The 18,586-nt window shown below is 44.2% G+C and overlaps 1 protein-coding gene and 1 long non-coding RNA gene across 5 annotated transcripts in view; one reads left to right on the top strand and one right to left on the bottom strand.

Annotated features, from left to right (window-relative positions):
- The window catches only part of EPN2 (epsin 2), a 76,356-nt gene that overhangs the window by 7,728 nt on the left and 50,042 nt on the right, over positions 1–18,586 (bottom strand). For all 3 annotated transcript variants that reach the window (XM_029053288.1, XM_001507656.6, XM_029053272.2), the window contains 4 exons: positions 13,175–13,287; positions 11,604–11,696; positions 10,615–10,789; positions 274–444 (listed from right to left, as the gene is read on the bottom strand). In XM_029053288.1, the coding sequence (XP_028909121.1) occupies positions 274–444; positions 10,615–10,789; positions 11,604–11,696; positions 13,175–13,287 (552 nt within the window). The remainder of the gene's footprint in view (positions 1–273; positions 445–10,614; positions 10,790–11,603; positions 11,697–13,174; positions 13,288–18,586) is intronic.
- LOC114807427 lies at positions 439–10,618 on the top strand. 2 transcript variants are annotated; one of them, XR_003755510.1, is made up of 3 exons: positions 439–646; positions 8,608–8,710; positions 10,282–10,618. It is a non-coding gene; the product is annotated as an uncharacterized LOC114807427 (long non-coding RNA). The 2 variants fall into 2 exon arrangements; XR_003755509.1 differs by lacking the exon at positions 439–646 and adding an exon at positions 5,479–5,585.

Below are 18,586 nucleotides of genomic sequence, written 5' to 3'. Positions count from 1 at the left end.
TTGAGAGATGACAATTTAAATGCACACGAGAAGGTATTTTAACTGATGCAACCGCTGAAAATGACTGCTAAAATACCACTGAATGAGAAACAACTTCGACGGTCCACCTTGGGAGGGTTTAACAGCCAAACCGGTCAATCAAATTTCGGGAAATACACAATCGCCTGTGGAATTAGGAGGCATTTGGGAATTATCGCTTCAACAGAACTGCCTCTGAATTCAAATCGAAAAGAAGTACCGACAAGAACGTCCAATATAAACCAAGTGACTTACCAGAGGTGGAAACGGGCGTGTTGGCAGATGCCGGTCCCCAGGGGTCGGCCGCAACTTTGACCGCTCCCGTGGCAGGCTGAGGAGGGGCCCAGGGATCTGAGTTCTTTGGGAGAGGCTGGGTACTGGATCCGGTAGGCCCTCCCCAGGGATCAGAGGCAGCTGGCTTGGTACCTGCAGTAAAACAGTGCCAGAGCTCATACAAATTCTCTCAGAACAATTGGTAATATTTTCCTCGAAAATATTAAAATTCAGGTCTTTGCGTTTCTGATTATGAAATACCGCATATGAAAACTCTACAGCACAACTGTGGATGGTCCTTGGTTGATGATGGATGGCACTTCGGAGCTTTCTCTTGCCCCGGCCCATTTCAGAGGTAAGATTGACATGTCAACCCTCCCTGGTGACTCTGGTGACCCGATAACATTCATTCAATAGTATTTATTGAGCGCTATGTGCAGAGCACTGTACTAAGCACTTGGAATGTACAATTTGGCAACAGATAGAGACCATCCCTGCCCAATGACGGGCTCGTCTAATCATAGCACTTATGTACATATCTGTAATCTGTTTATTTGTATTGATTTCTGGCTCCCCACATCTAGACTGTAAGCTCACTTTGGATAGGGAATGTGTGTTTATTGTTGATTTGTACTCTCCCAAGTGCTTAGTACAATGCTCCACACACAGTAAGTGCTCAATAAATAAGACTGAATGAATATCCAACAGACAATTACTCTTTCCCCTTTCAAAGCCTTATCTAAGGGACATCTCCTCCAAGAGGCCGTCCCTAACTGGGCCCTCCTTTCCTCTTTTCCTACCCCCTTCTGCATGACCCTGACTTGCACCTAGTAAGTGCTTAACAAATACCACAGTTATTATCATTTTTATGCCAGTCAATGCCAATTCTGGCTGTGTCAACAATAATCTCAGCAAGAATTCTTAGATACATATCTGTAATTTATTTTAATGTGTCTCCCCCTCTAGAATGTAAGCATGATGTGGGCAGGGAACATGCCTACCAATTCTTCTATTTTATTTTCTCCCAAGTGCTTAGCCCAGTTCTCTCCACACAGGAAGCACTCAATAAATATGATCGATTCTTATTAACTACGGTATCTTTAACACGTTTACTCTGTGCTGAGTGCTGAGGTAGATACGAGAAAATCTGGTTGGACATAGTCCCTTGTCCCATGTGGGGCTCACAGAATATTATCATCCTTAAACGATAGTTCAGAAGGGGAGAAATTACCTATCTTATAAAAATACAATGATAACACAACCACAAGTGAGCTGGAAATAGCCTAACGAAGCACAACTTCCTGTAGGCCTGGAGTTTCTCCTCAGGCCACCAGCAAGGTTTTCCAGGGATCTAAATTCCCCTTCCTCTGGCTCCACCACGTGGTCTCAAATCCCTTTCCATCCTCTTAAATCCTTCCATCTGTGTTTTGTTGTGGGGTTTTTTTTTGCCTCATATAAAGGCAGCTGCCTTTTAAGAGCAAGCATTTGTCCTAATCCTCCTTTCTCCGCTGCCACATCAAAACGTGTCACAGAATCTTTTTAAGTTCAAATACGGTTTTATACCAACAAAGCCTATTTTGACCTATTTATACGTGACCTCCTTGGGCACATGCCCACTCATTCATTCAATCGTATTTATTGAGAGCTTACTATGTGCCGAGCACTGTACTAAGCGCTTGGAATGTACAATTCGGCAACAGATAGAGACAATCCCTGCCCAACAACGGGCTCACAGTCTAACGGCGGACCCACTCAGTTCCCAACTGACTTTGCACTGAAACAGTAGCTTGGCTCCAACCTTAAAATCCCCTCAGTATTTTCTCCTCCCCTTAGAGATTTTGTTTCAGTGTATTCCTAACATCTGTGCCCTTTAAAACCTCTTCTTTTCACCCAAGGTAACTTTTTGTTATCAACACTATCACTCAAAGTGCGCAGAGATTAAACTTGAAATCAGTGTCTTGGAATTCTCTCATTAATCTTGGATTTTCTCTTTTGGGGAAGTGCCCCAAAGTATTCTGGGGATGACCAGGAATGGTTAGGCTTAAGATAAATATCTTATCCATTTGTTAAAAAGAAATGAAAATGCTTTCAAAATGTCATGTCATTACATTATGTAACAATGAATGCTCAAGCTAGAGATGCAAATATTTTTAAAGTACCCTTTTAACTATTAAAATTAAATTAGCCATTTTACTGCTAACAAGTTCACCATCTCCCAAATCTAAATATATCTTTGCAATATGCCCTTAATATTAAAAAAAGCAGTCAGATGTGTGATCCCACCTTTCCCAATAAATTTATGAAGTTAAAAATGCATTCCTTTCATATTTATAAATAGTGGAAATTATATTCACTAAAGTTAACAATAGGTACTCAAAGTCAACTGTGAGCCCGTCACTGGGCAGGGATTGTCTCTATCTGTTGTCGAACTGTACATTCCAAGCGCTTAGTTCAGTGCTCTGCACATAGTAAACGCTCAATAAATACTATCGAATGAATGAATGCATAATATTTTCAAATAATATCTTTCCAGAAAAGTTTTGGCAAGAGTCACTTTTCAGAGGCCATTTCCTTTAACATTTTCAAAGTACTCCTGAGCCATCAAAAGCCACAAAAGTTTTGGTTGGCTAAAAATGTTTCTGAGTCCAATTCTCAAGAAATATTAAAATGCTGCACTTTGCCCCTACTAGTGAATTTGGTTAGAAGAAATGACCGCGTTTACAGAGCCTGGTGTCCATCTTGAACTTTAACACCTCCCTCCACTCTAGATTGTAAGCTTGTTAGGGGCAGGGAATGTGTTTATTGTTGTACTGTACTCTCCCAAGCCCTCAGAACAGTGCTCTAAACATAGTAAGCGCTCAATAAATAGCACCGACTGATTGAACTGGGAAACAAAAAATAGATGAAATAACCAAATATTTTTTAGGATTTCTGCTGGGCCTCACAGTCCAGACTGGGGGACTTTTTTGTCAGTAGCCCTCCTCACGGATGGCATAGCCCCAATAGTAGAAACATCTGCTTCCACCCCTTTTTGAACCGTGAACCTACCCAGTGTAAGGTAAACGTAAAAACTGCTACGCTACAGAAGTGGACAACCCTCCATGTTTTATTTGCTTGCTGGATCTTGCTGGATTTTCCTCTACAGTATGTCCTGGATCTGCCCCTTCCTCTCCACTCTAGGTGACGTGGGTTAGTAGAAAGAGCATGGGCTTGGGAGTCAGAAGTTGTGGGTTCTAATTCCAGATCCACCACTTATCTGCTGTGTGGCCTTTGGCAAGTCACTTCGCTTCTCTGTGTCTCAGTTTCCTTATCTGTAAAATGGGGATTAAAACTGTGAGCCCCATGTAGGACAGGGACTGCGTCCCATCCAATAAGCTTGTATCTACCCCAGCATTTAATACAGTGCCTGGCATAAGGTAAGAGCATAACAAATACCACCACCTCCCAGACAGGTCTTCCTGTCTCAAGCCTCTCCTGGCCTCAGGGGAGCCTCAAGACACTTAGAAGCTTTTTGGCATTCACCATTTCTTTCCTCTCCAAACTTCTGCCTCCAATAGTTACCCATTTTCCCAGCATTCAAATCCAAGCTAACTCCTAACCACTGGATTGAATACGCTCCATTAGCTGCCTCCCCCTTACTCATCCTGTCTTCTCGTGCTACACTTCAGGTCGAATACTCCACTCCTTTGAGGTCGGCCCCATTATCTGTGTGTGGCTTACTGCTCGTGCCTTTCCCAAGCATGGAATTCCCTCCCACCTCAAATCCGCAAACTACATCCCTCCTTAAAAGCCAGCTCCTCTAGGAGGCATTTTAAGAATAATCTTCACCTTCCTGGTTATGCCATCCCATCAGCCACCTTAGCACTCAAGTGTAACTCAGTATCTATGCAATTGCGACTTCCCTTTTTGTCATTTGCTCTTCTACCCATTGATTGTTTGTGATTTCCTTCCCATTGTTTCCCACATTAGATTGTAAATTTCTTGAGAACGTAAGTCGTTATCCCTTAGTTCTATTGATGATCCCAAGCCCCTAGTACTGTTCTCTCTCTCTCTTATTTAATGGTATTTGTTGAGCGCCAGATATAATACTATGCGCTGAGATAGATATAAGTTAATCAAGTTAGACACAGTCCATGTCCACTGTGAGGCTCACGGTCTTAATCCCCATTTTTCAGGTGAGGTAACAAGCACAGAGAAGTGAAGTGATTTGCCCCAAATCACACAGCAGATAAGTGGCGGAGCCGGGTTTAGAACCCACGGCCTCGACTCCCAAGTCCGTGCTCTTTCCACTAAGCCACGCCGCTTAGAGTGGAGAGGAAAGGGAAGATCCAAGACATATTGTAGAGGGAAATCCAGCAAGGAAATAAAACACGGAGGATTGTCCACTTCTGTAGCCTAGCGGTTTTGATGTTTGCCTTACTCTGGGCAGGTCTGCAGTTCAAAACAGGATGGCAGCAGATGGTTTTCCTACTGGAGCTATGCCATCAGTGGGGAAGCCTACTGACAAAAAAGTCACTCAGTCCAGACTGTGAGGCCCAGCAGGAAACTTGAAAAATATTTGGTTATTTGTGGTAGTAGAACTGGCATAATTTGAAGTAAAACCATAAGAGGATGAGCAAATCACTGAGGGCATTTGTTAAGTGCTTACTATGTGCTAAGTGGTGAAGGAGATTCGAGATTATCAGATTGGACAAGGCCCCTGTCCCAGATGGGGCTCATTATTTTATCCTTATTTCAAGGACGTGGAAACTAAGGTCCAGGCCCCAGACCAAGGTCATACAGCACGCCGATGGCCAATCTAAGATTAGAACCCAGGTCTCCTGAGTCACAGTAGCATGCTCTTTCTGCTAAGCCTCGCCACCTCCCCACATTACTGGTAGAGCCTTCTGAAACTCACTTTAGTATGTTGGGAGCACAATGTTGCTTGCATCGTTTTGTAAACAAGTCAAGAGTCAGCCTCCCAAATCCCATCTTTCCACTGTATATATTTCAGCAAAATTTTCAGGAGCACTTATTTTTTTTCTGCCACACTTTCATTTTTTAGGTGTTTCCAATTTTCAATCTAATAGCAAATGTTCATGTGCTTTACTGTCATTAATGCTATTACCACAGTCAGTGGAGAAAGCTATTTAATGGCATTTTCCCATTTTTTTCAGAGGTTTCACACCATCTTCACAGCATTTCTCTAATTGTGAAGTTCATATCTCCCAGGCACATGAACTTCAGACTCTATAAAACTCACCAACTCAGGAAAACCTGTACCGTCAATACTCTCATCAGGCAGCACATTTCAAGTGAGCAGACTGAGCAACCATTTAAGAGTTTTGGGGGCTTGTTTTGGGCCACATTAAGGGTTGAATTTTCCTGAAATGTTAACAGAATATTCTGGGCAGCCCAGTATATATACGCATGGGGGAGAAGGGGAGACGGAAAGAGGTGGAAAGATGGAAACAGGTGGGTGGGGGGATTGGGGACAGTGTATGCACACTACTTAAGGCTCTTTGTGGCAATTCGCACTGCCACACTCTCCTCCTTGTGTCTCTTTTTTTCTCCCTCCCTAGAGAAAAAAGACCATACTTACCAGTTTCCCATTCAGCACTCTACATCAGTATACCTTTTTCAAATCCCGTGGACTCAAGGTATTATAAAGAAATTTAAGTCAAGGGGAAGCAAGTGCTTTGGGAGTAAAATAGTTCAGAGTGAAGTACCCTAAAATCTGCTCTACCAACTGGTTATCGAAACCAAAAATTTCAGAACCAATCAAGGAGAAAAGTGCTTAGCTAACCAAACACTACAGGGAGAACACACAAAATCTATGTTTTTTAGGGGCTCTCTCTAACAGGCCTTGATCTAATCATTTGGATACTTGATTTTCTGCTAGAGAATCAAGACTGTTGTTTGTCTCTTGGTAGAGTGAAAATATTTAAGGTCTTAGACATGCCTTTACCAAGCATCCTAAATAAACAGTTGTGCCTGGACACATTGTGACTTGACAGTCTAGTCTCCTCAGTGATAGTCTTAAGTTAACAATATTACGGCTGAAAATGGAAACTAAAATATCAGCAAAACTTTTGAATTCCTACAGCAATTGTGAAATTGTACACACTGCCCCTGCGGTTTACAAAAGTAAACATTCCACTGTAACCTAGTTTTGGGGGTCTGAATTTTCTAACAGAGACCCTAACCTCATTATGGGCAGAGAAAGTTCCTGCTAATTTCTCTTATATTGTACTCTCCCAAGTGCTTAGAACAGTGTTCTGCACATAATAAGTGCTCAATAAATACCACTGATGGACAGATTACATTACTATGGACTTCCTAATTCCTACTTCTATGGCTGTGACAGTACTTAAAAGCCACCCCCTTGGGCCCCAATAAACCTCACATCCCAAAAGACAGCAGGCTTTGTTCTAAAGGCAACTTACTGATACATCCCTCTGCCCCAGCCCCGCCCCCCCGGTAGATGACGGGGAAAGTGCAATAATCATATAACAAAGAAGTGCAACTCTGAGATTTTAAAAACACAGTAGAAGTGCCAAATGGATAAAATAAAAACGAGGGAAAAAAGTTCCAGATCCAAACACCTCTTCTCAAGTGGCCATCAATGTGTGGAATAGGATCGGAAGCAAGGTCAGGAATATCGAACTCCTCTTTGCTCTGCTGGTCCCCTGGCAGAGAAGTATTCACATATTTTGGCATCAACCCCAGGCTCTTTACCCCAATTTTCCCTTCGAATATTTTTATGCAGCGAAGGGGAGAGAGAAAACAGTGAGAAAGAAAAAGGGGGGAGGTGGCGCTAAGGAAGGAAAAAAAAATAAAAGGGGGATCTTACAGAAGGTCATCATTTCTTTAGTTCCATCAAGTAAACACGACCACCTGCTGCTGGTAGAGACAAGCAGACGAAGGCTGCTTCAGCCACTTCCTCCAAGCCACCCGGTCTGGCTGAGATAAGGATTTAAGGACATGGTTCGCTTGATCTTGGAGACAGAAAAGAGGCTCAGAGCCAACTAAAATACTGTTCACCTTCAAAATTGTTACACTACTTCGATTGTGAGCCCCATGTGGGATAATAATGTTGGTATTTGTTAAGCGCTTACTATGTGCAGAGCACTGTTCTAAGCGCTGGGGTAGACACAGGGGAATCAGGTTGTCCCACATGGGGCTCACAGTCTTAGTCCCCATTTTACAGATGAGGTAACTGAGGCACAGAGAAGTGAAGTGACTTGCCCACAGTCACACAGTTGACAAATGGCAGAGCTGGGATTCGAACTCATGACCTCTGACTCCAAAGCCCATGCTCTTTCCACTGAGCCACGAATAGGGGCTATGTCCAATCGTCGTGTATCTCCTCCAACCCTTAGTACAAGCTCAACACAGAGCAGTGTGTCTTAGGGGATAGAGCATGGGCCTGGAGGAAAGATGATGATGATGGTATTTGTTAAGCGCTTACTATGTGCTAAGCACTGTTCTAAGCGCTGGGGTAGATACATGGTGGTCAGGTTGTCCCACGTGGGGCTCACAGGCTTAATCCCCATTTTAATAATAATAATAATAATGTTGGTAATTGTTAAGCACTGGGATAGGCTCTCAGTCTTAATCCCCATTTTGCAGATGATTTGTTTGCTTGTTGGTATTTGTTAAGCGCTTACTATGTGCCGAGCACTGTTCTAAGCGCTGGGGTAGACACAGGGGAATCAGGGTGTCCCACGTGGGGCTCACAGTCTTAATCCCCATTTTGCAGATGAGGTAACTGAGGCACCGAGAAGTTAAGTGACTTGCCCAAAGTCACACAGCTTGACATGTGGCCAAGCCGGGATTCGAACCCATGACCTCTGACTCCAAAGCCCGTGCTCTTTCCACTGAGCCAAGATGAGGGAACTGAGGCACAGAGAAGTTAAGTGACTTGCCCTCAGTCACACAGCTGAGAAGTGGCGGAACCGGGATTAGAACCCATGGCCTCTGACTCTCAAGCCCAGGCTCCTTCCACTAGGCCACCCTGCTTCTCATGGATCTGGGATCTGGGTTCTAATCCTGGCTCCACCACATGTCTGCAGTGTGACCTGGGGCAGGTCAACTTCACTTCTCCGGGCCTCAGTTTCCTCAACTGTAAAATGGGGATAGGAGTGTGAACCTCATGTGGGGCAGGGACTCTGTCCAACCTGATAAACTTCTACTTACTCTGGTGCTTGGAACAGTGCTCGGTAGGGAGTAAGCACTTAAGTACTATAATTATTATTATAGTAAGCATTTAATTGATACCACCATAATAGTATGGATAATAATAAGCTCATCAACTGACCCCTTTTTGTGTTTTAGAAAAGAAAAAGAAATGCCACAGTGGAACTCAGATGTCCCTTCGTTACAGAACTTAAACCTTTTATCATCGGCAACTGGGCTGAATTACCCTCAGTGATGCTTGGTAAGAAATGTTGGTAACATTCTTTGCTACAAATGGGAGCTTTCAAAACCTCTTTTGTTCTTCCGTAACGAGAGCACACAAAATTAGAGCAGTACGACTAAGAGCATTTCAGAAGACCTACCTTTCAACTCCCTCTCATCTCTCATAAATTAGAGTTCATTAAAGTGCAACAGCAAAGCGATGAAATAGTACTAAAAACTTTTCATGAAGGGGATTTATTAGTATTTAGCTTCATAAATCTAACATCCTCAAGACTTTAGGAGCCAAATAACTGGCAAGCCAGAATGAGGGATTGTTATAATGGGTTGAACCAAGTTGGGAGCCATAGTTTGGATATACTGCAGCTGTGGCTACCTCCGGTGACAAGTTTTTACTTGCCCGCTGAGATCTCGTTGGCCTTTTTCATATTAAAACGGACTATAATGGAGTCCCCAAAGCCCAGGACTTTACTTGGTTTTTGCAGATGAATGAAACAATTACAATCAAACTTGAAGATAAGGAATTTATTTAATGAAAATAATGAGACTGGACTGGCCCAAGGTATCAGAACACTGCTCTTAAAAGGAGGAATGACACTGGGCACTTTGATTCCTGGTCCAAATGTGGCTGAGATTGTGGTTGAAGGGCACCCTGAAACAGGGGAGCTTCCTTCCAGAAATCTTCCCTCTCCTTCCTCTTCCCTGCCCTCCAAATGGCTGGCTCACTTTGCTTTTTTAAGGAAAGTAAGAGGCTTGAGAATAAGAATGATAATAATAATGGCATCTGTTAAGTGCTTACTATGTGCCAAGCACTATTCTAAGCGCAGGGGTAGATACAAGGTGGTCAGGTTGACCCATATGGGGCTCACAGTCTTAATCCCCGTTTTACAGATGAGGGCAGAGTGGCTGGACCAAGATCACACTGCAGACAAGTGGCGGAGCCGGGATTAGAACCCATGACCTCTGACTCCCAAGCCCGGGCTCTTTCCACTGAACCACACTGCTTCTGGGGTTCTTTTTTCACTTCTGGGCGAGTTCCAGGTGACTATTCAAGGGGTTCTCCTTCCCCCCAACCCCCTCGTCAACTCTGAATCCTACCCAACCTTTTATGGAATTTTCCTGAAGACTTCAAAAGGCATCTGGAATCTGATAGACCCGATCACCCTGAGCTAGTTGAATTTCTGCTGGTTTTTGCCGGGGTCGGGTGAGGGCGAGGGGAAGGGAGCTTGAGGCTTTCTCCTGTTTCTGGGAAGGAGCTCACTGTTGCACTGTCCTGACACGTAGACCCTAGAAGACACTGCAGAGGGAAGTTTAGATCTGCTACAAAACTAATCAGACAGCATTGGGTCACCATTCAAGGAATCTCCGTTTTAAAAAAGTTCACTGCAAGAGGATTTCTGACAAAGGCCTGTGAATATAATTTGTAAATACTCATATACACTAAACTGATTTTCTACTGGCTTTAACAAATATGCAGGAATTAGGGCAAACATGCTACTTTTCATCAGCAGTATGAAGAGGATTGTTACTTCTGCTAATTCTAGCAGTTCAATCTAGTTGCCTGATATTACTTATTATAGTTACTTAATCTAGGTACACCTGACAGTTTAACAGCTTCTAGAGACCAGGCGAATGCTGCGTCCGGGAGATATATCATCAACTACCACTTCCTTCCATCCGTGGTGTAAAGTGATCGAAACTGAGAGCTCTTCAGAACGGAAACATTCAAGAGCACGTATTCCAGGCAACATGAATAGATTGTAATCGCCAAATAAATTCAATCGTTTCTAAAAATCACAGTCATTCATTCTAGTTTTACTGAGGTGCACAGGAGGCTGTACTCGACGAAGCAGCGGCCCGTTCAGACCTAACACCGCCGAGCCTTCTGACTGGGCGAGCACGGGCCACGGTCGAAGGAGTTCTTACCGAATGACTGCCACGGGTCAGAAATGGTAGCTGCCGCCGGCCCGCCGGCCCAAGGGTCAGTCTGTTTAGCCGCACTGGAGGATGCCCAAGGTTCTGCTTTCCGGGGAGCGGGAGCTGAATTGGGCAGGGCGTCCATCAAATCCAACAGGGTTGTGTGCTGCGGGCGGGAACCGTGCTGGGGAAAAATCAAAATCATTCAGGCTTAGTTAATCCAGATTTGCACCGCCAACATTCACCCCGGTGCTGAATGCAGTGCCTGGCATATAGTAAGCGCTTAAACAAACACCACGATGATTATTAGTACTACCACAAACAGACCTGTCGATGCGCCTGGTATTTGACATCTGTTTATTATTCATTCAATCAATCGTATTTATTGAGAGCTTACTGTGTACATAGCACAGTACTATGGACTTGGGAGAGTACACTAACAATAATGATAATAACGGGATTTGTTAAGCACTTACTATGTGCCAAGCACTGTTCTAAGCACCGGGGTATATACAAGGTAACCAGGCTGCCCCACATGGAGCTCACAGTCTTAATCTCCATTTTACAGACGAGGTAACTGAGATACAGAGGAGTGAAGTGGCTTGCCCAACATCACATAACAGACAAGCGGCAGAGCCAGGATTAGGACCCACGTCCTCTGACTCCCAAGCCCGCGCTCTTGCCATTAAGCCACGCTGCTTCTCTAATAAGTAAGGTTTTGCTTTGCAGGGAGCGGAAGCTGAATTGGGCAAGGCGTCCATCAAATCCAACAGGGTTGTGTGCTGCGGGCGGGAAGTGTGCTGGGAAAAATCAAATAAGCAAACATATTCCCTGCCAACAGTGAGTTTACAGTCTAGGGGACTGCTGACTTTGCTACTCAAGATCCTCAAAGAAAGTGTAGCGCTGTTTCGATGACACCATATTAAAACCAATACCATTTGACTGAGTTCAGCATGCTTCATCAGAATGAAATATATTTCTCGTAAATGGAATATTACCTCTTTTTTCTTTGGAACTTTAACTGTGTCTCTTCGACTTTCTTCCAGGGCCATCTGTAATCTGAGGTCATCTCCACGCCTGAGACGTTCTTCCTAAAAGGGACAGATGTGGATCTTAGATCTGATTTTATTCACAAAATTTAAGCTTCAGCTAAAGCTATCCCAGGAGTGCAGGAAGATAATATATGTAAAACAGAATTTTACTTTACACAGAACGTACCATACAATAGGATTTCCTTTTGTTCATCCCATTCGAAAGTTGTTTAGATTCAGAAAGAATCTTAAACGTTCACTCTGATACATCAAACTATTTCACCCCCCGCCCCAACCAACTACACCTCAATACTTTTTAACCACTGCCAATATACCCTATAAGGTCATGACTTGAAACACAATCATCCATCTTAACTTATCACTATGGTTTGTAAAAGCAGGTAGAAACCATCCGCTAATATTGCCTTATGATTTAAGAGTTTGAAATCTGGAATAAGAGCGTCATCACCATGCCTTATCCAAATTACAAAAGACATATGATCAAGAAACCCAAATTTCAGCCATACTTATATCTTTAACACTTCATTTCTTTAATCACTTTTGCTTTCTTCAGCCACTTTCATTTATAACTGAGATAAGCCATATCAAGACATATTCTCTTGGCTTGACACAATTCATTCAATCGGATTCAGTCGTATTTATTGAGAGCTTACTGTGTGCAGAGCACTTTACTAAGCACTTGGAAGGTACAATTCGGCAACAGATAGAGACAATCCCTGCCCAACCACGGGCTCATAATGATATGTGGCAACAGTTCTTTCTTGGAAAATAAAATGTACAATTTTCAGCTCCCAATCCTGAAGAAATTTAAATCGGCCTGCACGTCCTTTACTGGTGTCTTGACATGAAATATAGTTTTATAGCTTAGAGATGCTACATTTCAAATTACTCTCTAAGTCGTATCATTTGGAGGGTTAAATGAAGTATGTGATTAGCTATAATTGGTTTGGGAGCTAAGAATACTTTTTTTAAAGCCTGCAGATGCTTCCAATTAATAAAATATCAATACGCTCGAGGCCATTAAGATGAGATGACTCCCTGTTGAACCTCATTCCCAAATCCTACCCTTCTCATAAACCATTCACGCTTTTCTAAAAATGGTTTCTAATCAATTTATTAAAAAGAACTGTCGCAGTCCCAACTTTCCAAATGTCAGCTGCTGGCAGTTGATTTCAAGACAAAATTGTGCTTGCTTTGTGCTTTTCCTCTCCATGATCACAACAAGTCATGTGAGTCCTAACCTTCGGGGCATGGAATGTGCCCTCTTACTGTATTAGGTTATTTGAGGCAGTACTGGGTGACAAAGTAAGGCTTTTGAGAATGAGCGATCAATCAATTTGTCGTATTTATTGAGCGTTTACTGTGTGCAGGGCACCGTACTAAGCGCTTGGGAAAATACGATAGAATGGAGTTGGTAGACACGTCCACTGCCCACAACGAGCTTACAGCCTAGAAGGGGAAATGGTGATGCCAGTGATGATAAGGCTTGGGTGGAAAATGAAAAATACGGAACTCACCTGCTCGGCAACTTCTCTGCTCATCGCTAAGGCGAGCTGGAGCTGGAGCTCCTCTTCTCCGCTGGTCTGGGGCCGGGCCTGCTCGAGCTCTGAGGAAACCCGTGGGGAGGTAGCTGTTGAGGGAAAGGAACACACACTTGTATCTGAATGACTTGCAACTCAAAATGTTATCTCCACAGCAGAGGTGAGGTGCATTCTAATAATTTGGAATTACAGAGGCAAAGTGTTCTGGGTACTTCAGAGAAACCTAGTCAACCTAGGAGTGAAGTAGTGGTGTAGAAACTAAACAATAGGAGACCAAGGAGAGAAGTAATTTCAAGATATAAAAGCAGTCAGCTATCGAGATTTCAAAAACCACAATACTACTGGGTTTTCTTTGAAGGGATGGACAAAATAGAGAATCAGTCAACCACTGATATTTATTGAACACTTATTATAATAATAATAATGATGTTGGTATTTGTTAAGCGCTTACTGTGTGCCAAGCATTCATTTTTCATTCAATAGTATTTATTGAGCACTTACTACGTGCAGAGCGCTGTACTAAGCGCTTGGAATGTACAATTCGGCAACAGATAGAGATCATCCCTGCCCAATGACGGGGTGTCTAATCGGGGGGGACAGACGGCAGAGCAAAACAGAACAAAAAAAAAAACAAAAACAAGACAACATTATCACGATAAATAGAATCAAGGGGATGTACACCTCATTAACAAAATAAATAGGGTAACAAAAAATATATACAAATATACAAAAATATATACAAAAAATATATACAAGCACAGTTCTAAGTACTGGGGGAGATACAAGGTAATCAGGTTGTTCCAGGGGGGCTCACAGTCTTCATCCCCATTTGAGAGATGAGGTCACTGAGGCACAGAGAAGTGAAATGCCTTGCCCAAGGTCACACAGCTGACAAGAGGCGGAGCCGGGATTAGAACCCACGACCTCCGACTCCCAAGCCTGGGCTCTTTCCTCTGAGCCACACTGCTTATTATGTGCAGAGCACTGTATGAAGTGCTCGGGAGAGTCCTCTAGACTGGAAGCTCATCGTGGACAAGGACCATGTCTACCAATTCTGTTCTGTTGTACGGTGCCCCGCATACAATAAGCTCGTTATGGGCAGGGAACGTATCTGCTAATTTTGTTGCATTGTATACTCTTCCCAGCCCTCAGTACAGTGCTCCGCACAAAGTAAGCGCTCAATAAATACCATTGATTGATTGCGCTCAATAAATACCATCAATTGAGTGATATGGTACGCTCTCGATAAATACCTTGCCTAATGAATTACAGTACAATCGAGTTGGTAGACTGGATCCTCGCCCACAAGGATCTTGCAGTGTAGAGGGGGAGACAGACATTGAAATAAATACAGAGAGGAGAAATAGGGTATAAAAGATATATTGTTGGTATTTAAGTGCTTACTATGTGCAGAGCACTGTTCTAAGCGCTGGGGTAAATACAGGGTAATCAGGTTGTCCCACGTGAGGCTCACAGTCTTAATCCCCCATTTTACAGATGAGGTCACCTGCCAAGTGGCAGAGCTAGGATTCAAATCCATGACCTCTGACTCCCATGCCCGGGCTCTTTCCACTGAGCCACGCTGCTTCCCGTATGTTCCTAAGTGCTGTGGGGCTGGGGCCGGAGTGATTATCAAGTGATCCAAGGGCGCAGGTGGGGCAGAAGGGAGAGGAAGCACTAGAAATGAGGGCTTAAGTTGGGGAAGGCCTCTTGAAGGGAGAGGGGTTTCCAGGCCCGAAGTGGAGCAAGCATAGAGGTAATTAGGTGAATGTCTCTGAAACTTCAGGGCTTCACTGTCCCCGGTGGGAGATCTGCCCATGGAAGTCCAGGCATTTCTGGGGCTGCTCCAGCTACAGAGGCAGCTCTGAAAAAGAAGAGATTTCCGGGATCAGGGCTTGAATCATGCACACTGGCACCCGGGCTCCAAACCATCACTTATAACATCCAGGGGCCTCAATTTCCTCCCTTGGCCTTTCCCCTTTTCATTTTTGTAATGTGCTGCTTTACGGGGAGGAGGTCTGGGTTAAAGCTGTGGATGGCTTGACCATCCGCTGACAAAATAGCAGAAGTTGGGTTAAATGAGGCGTAATACACAGAATTCAAATACTGCAAAAAACAGTTACATTAGGACATTCTTTACATTGAAGAATCTATCCCTAGTACATCCACAACTGTTTTATTTTTTAAAGAAATGTAGAAAATCAACTGATGCTATTCTACAAAGGCATTGTTTCTCCAAACTATTTAATGATCATACAATTCCATACTGCTGAGCATATGAAGATTTTGCGATAAATTCTTAGCCGATATAGCCCTGGGATTATTTCAAGGCTATATATTTATAGCTGATAAATTACCTCGGCAAAGTAGTTTTTATTAAAAAATGTAGACTGCTGGGTGACACAATTCAGCCAGGAAATTAAACTTATTGTATAATACCTTCAATATCTACAGTAAGTACACTGTAACAATGTACGGTGAAACCTAATTTCCCTAGACTGTAAATTCGTTATGGGCAGTGAATGTGTCTGCTGATTCTCTCGAATGGCAGTCTCCCAAGCACTCCGAACAGTGCTCTGTACACAGTAAGCACTCAATAAATTCCAATGATTGATTCCAAATGATCATGCATTCCAAATCAGTGAGCTCAAAATTGAAGGTGAGATTAAACAAGAGGTGTTGAAACTGGCTGGACCTCAGTTACAGAATAGCATTTCAATTATTTATAGCAGCATATACTATATATATCATAGAATAAGGCGAAAATCACAAATGGGAGGGGTTCATCCTCCATTCATTCATTCAATGGTATTTATTGAGCAGTTACTGTGTGCAGAGCACTGTACTAAGCACTTGGAACGTAAAATTCGGCAACAGATAGAGACAACCCCTGCCCAACAACGGGCTCACAGTCTAAACGGGGGAGACAACAAACTCTAGTATTCTGAGACTTTTTTACTTGGGCTAAACACTGGAAAAGAACGTGAAAAGCCCATCAGTGATCTAGGTTTCTGAGGAAACAAGCACAGCTGATCAAGTGGCTACACCTATTGCATTTAGTCTACTTTTTGTTTTGTTCTGTGGTCTGTCTCCCCCGTTTAGACTGTGAGCCCGTCGCTGGGCAGGGACTGTCTCTATCTGTTGCCGAATTGACCATTCCAAGCACTTAGTACCGTGCTCTGCACTAAGTAAGCGCTCAATAAATACGACTGAATGAATTTAGGCATCTCAAGCCAAAGGTAGAAAGACAGTAAGACCCAACTTGGATCATCCCATAACACAGCCCCAGTCCAGCGACTACTTTGCAAATATCCCTATTACTATCATTGTCCATCTGGGCGAATACCTCTTGCCTATAGCGTGGCTCAGTGGAAAGAGCCCGGGATTGGGAGTCAGAGGTCATGGGTTCGAATCCCAAATCTGCCACTTGTCAGCTGTGTGATTCTGGGCAAGTCACTTCACTTCTCTGGGCCGCAGTTCCCTCATCTGGAAAATGGGGATTCATTCTCATTCATTCAATCGTATTTATTGAGCAGTTACTATGTGCAGAGCACTGCACTACGCACCTTGGAATGTACAATTCGGCAACAGATAGAGACAATCCCTGCCCAATGACGGACTCGCAGTCTAATCGGGGGAGATGGACAGCAGAGCAATACAGAACAAAACAAAAAGATGACATTATCAAGATAAATAGAATCAAGGGATGTACACCTCATTAACAAAAGAAATAGGGTAATAAATCATATATACAAATGAGCACAGTGCTGAGGGGAATGGGAAGGAGCAGAGGATGGGGGGAGAGGGAGCAGAGGGAAAGGGGAGCTCAGTCTGGAAAAGTCTCCTGGAGGAGGTGAGCTCTCAGTGAAGAGGGGAAGAGAGTTAGTTTGGCGGACGTGAGGAGGGAGGGTATTCCAGGACACCGGTAGGACGTGGGCCAGCGTTAAGTCACTTCACTTCTCTGTGCCTCAGTTCCCTCATTTTTAAAATAGGGATTCAGACTGAGAGCCTCACGGGGGACAACCTGATGACCCTGTATCTCCCCCAGCGCTTAGAACAGTGCTCTGCACATAGGAAGCGCTTAACAAATACCAACATTATTATTATTAAGGCTGTGGGCCCCACGTGGGGCGACCTGATCACCTTGCATCCTCCCCGGCGCTTAGAACAGGGCCTTGCACGTAGCGAGCCCTCAGTGAATACCGTCATTATTAGAGGGCATCGGAGCAGGGGCCGGGGGAACCGGGTGAGAGAGTGTGGATGGCTCCGTGCAAACCATCACAACTTAAGAAAACAACTCAAGTGAATGTCCGGCAGGTGGCAGCACGCACCTTTCCCCACCAAACCATTAATAATAATGTTGGTACCTGTTAAGCGCTTACTGTGTGCAGAGCACTGTTCTAAGCGCTGGGGTAGATATAGGTCATCAGGTTGTCCCACGTGAGGCTCCCAGTCTCCATCCCCATTTTACAGACGAGGTAACTGAGGCCCAGAGAAGTGAAGTGACTTGCCCACAGTCACAAGCTGAGTGGCGGCGCCGGGATTCGAACCCATGACCTCTGACTCCCAAGCCAGGGCTCTTTCCACTGAGCCACGCTGCTTCTCCGAACCATTGGGATCTGAACCAATGTAAACCAAGGAACCAATGCAAACCATTGGGATCTGAGTGCTGCTGCTCCAAACGCCGTGTGCCAGCCACTGTTCTGAGCACTGGGGCAGACACGAGTCTTAACCCCCATTTTATCGAGGAGGTCACTGAGGGACAGAGAAGTGAAGTGATTTTCCCCAGGTCACCCAGCAGACCAGTGCAGCCTGGCTCAGTGGAAAGAGCCCGGGCTTGGGAGTCAGAGGTCATGGGTTCGAATCCCCGCCCCACCACTTGTCAACTGTGTGACCGGGGGCAAGTCACTTCACTTCTCTGGGCCTCAGTTACCTCACCTGGAAAATCGGGATGAAGACTGTGAGCCTCACGTGGGACAGTCTGATTACCCTGTATCTACCCCAGCGCTTAGAACAGTGCCCTGCACATAGTAAGCGCTTAACATTATTATTAAGTGGTGGGTACACCCCTGTTTCTTCATGGACAAAGGGTAAGCGGGCAAGAGATTCTTTCTCTTTCCTCAAAGACACACTCATGGATGCGGTCTCACCACGACAGGGCCATTTTCAAAGAGGAGGATGAGGAAAACTCTATTGTTTTATATTAGCAAGACATGTCCTTCCTTCCCGGTCTCTCCCTTAGTAAAAGAAGATTTTCCTTTTCGGCAGGCCCTCACCACCCCTGCTGCTGCATCCAAACCACTTACAAAGACACATTAATATCCACACACATGACATTCTCTTCCTGGGATGAGGACTGGAAGAGGACTGCTTTCTCTAGGGTCTTCT

Source organism: Ornithorhynchus anatinus, chromosome 2, assembly GCF_004115215.2.
Source record: "Ornithorhynchus anatinus isolate Pmale09 chromosome 2, mOrnAna1.pri.v4, whole genome shotgun sequence".
Classification (NCBI taxonomy): Eukaryota; Metazoa; Chordata; class Mammalia; order Monotremata; family Ornithorhynchidae; genus Ornithorhynchus; species Ornithorhynchus anatinus.
This window is presented reverse-complemented; position numbering and strand designations above follow the sequence as displayed.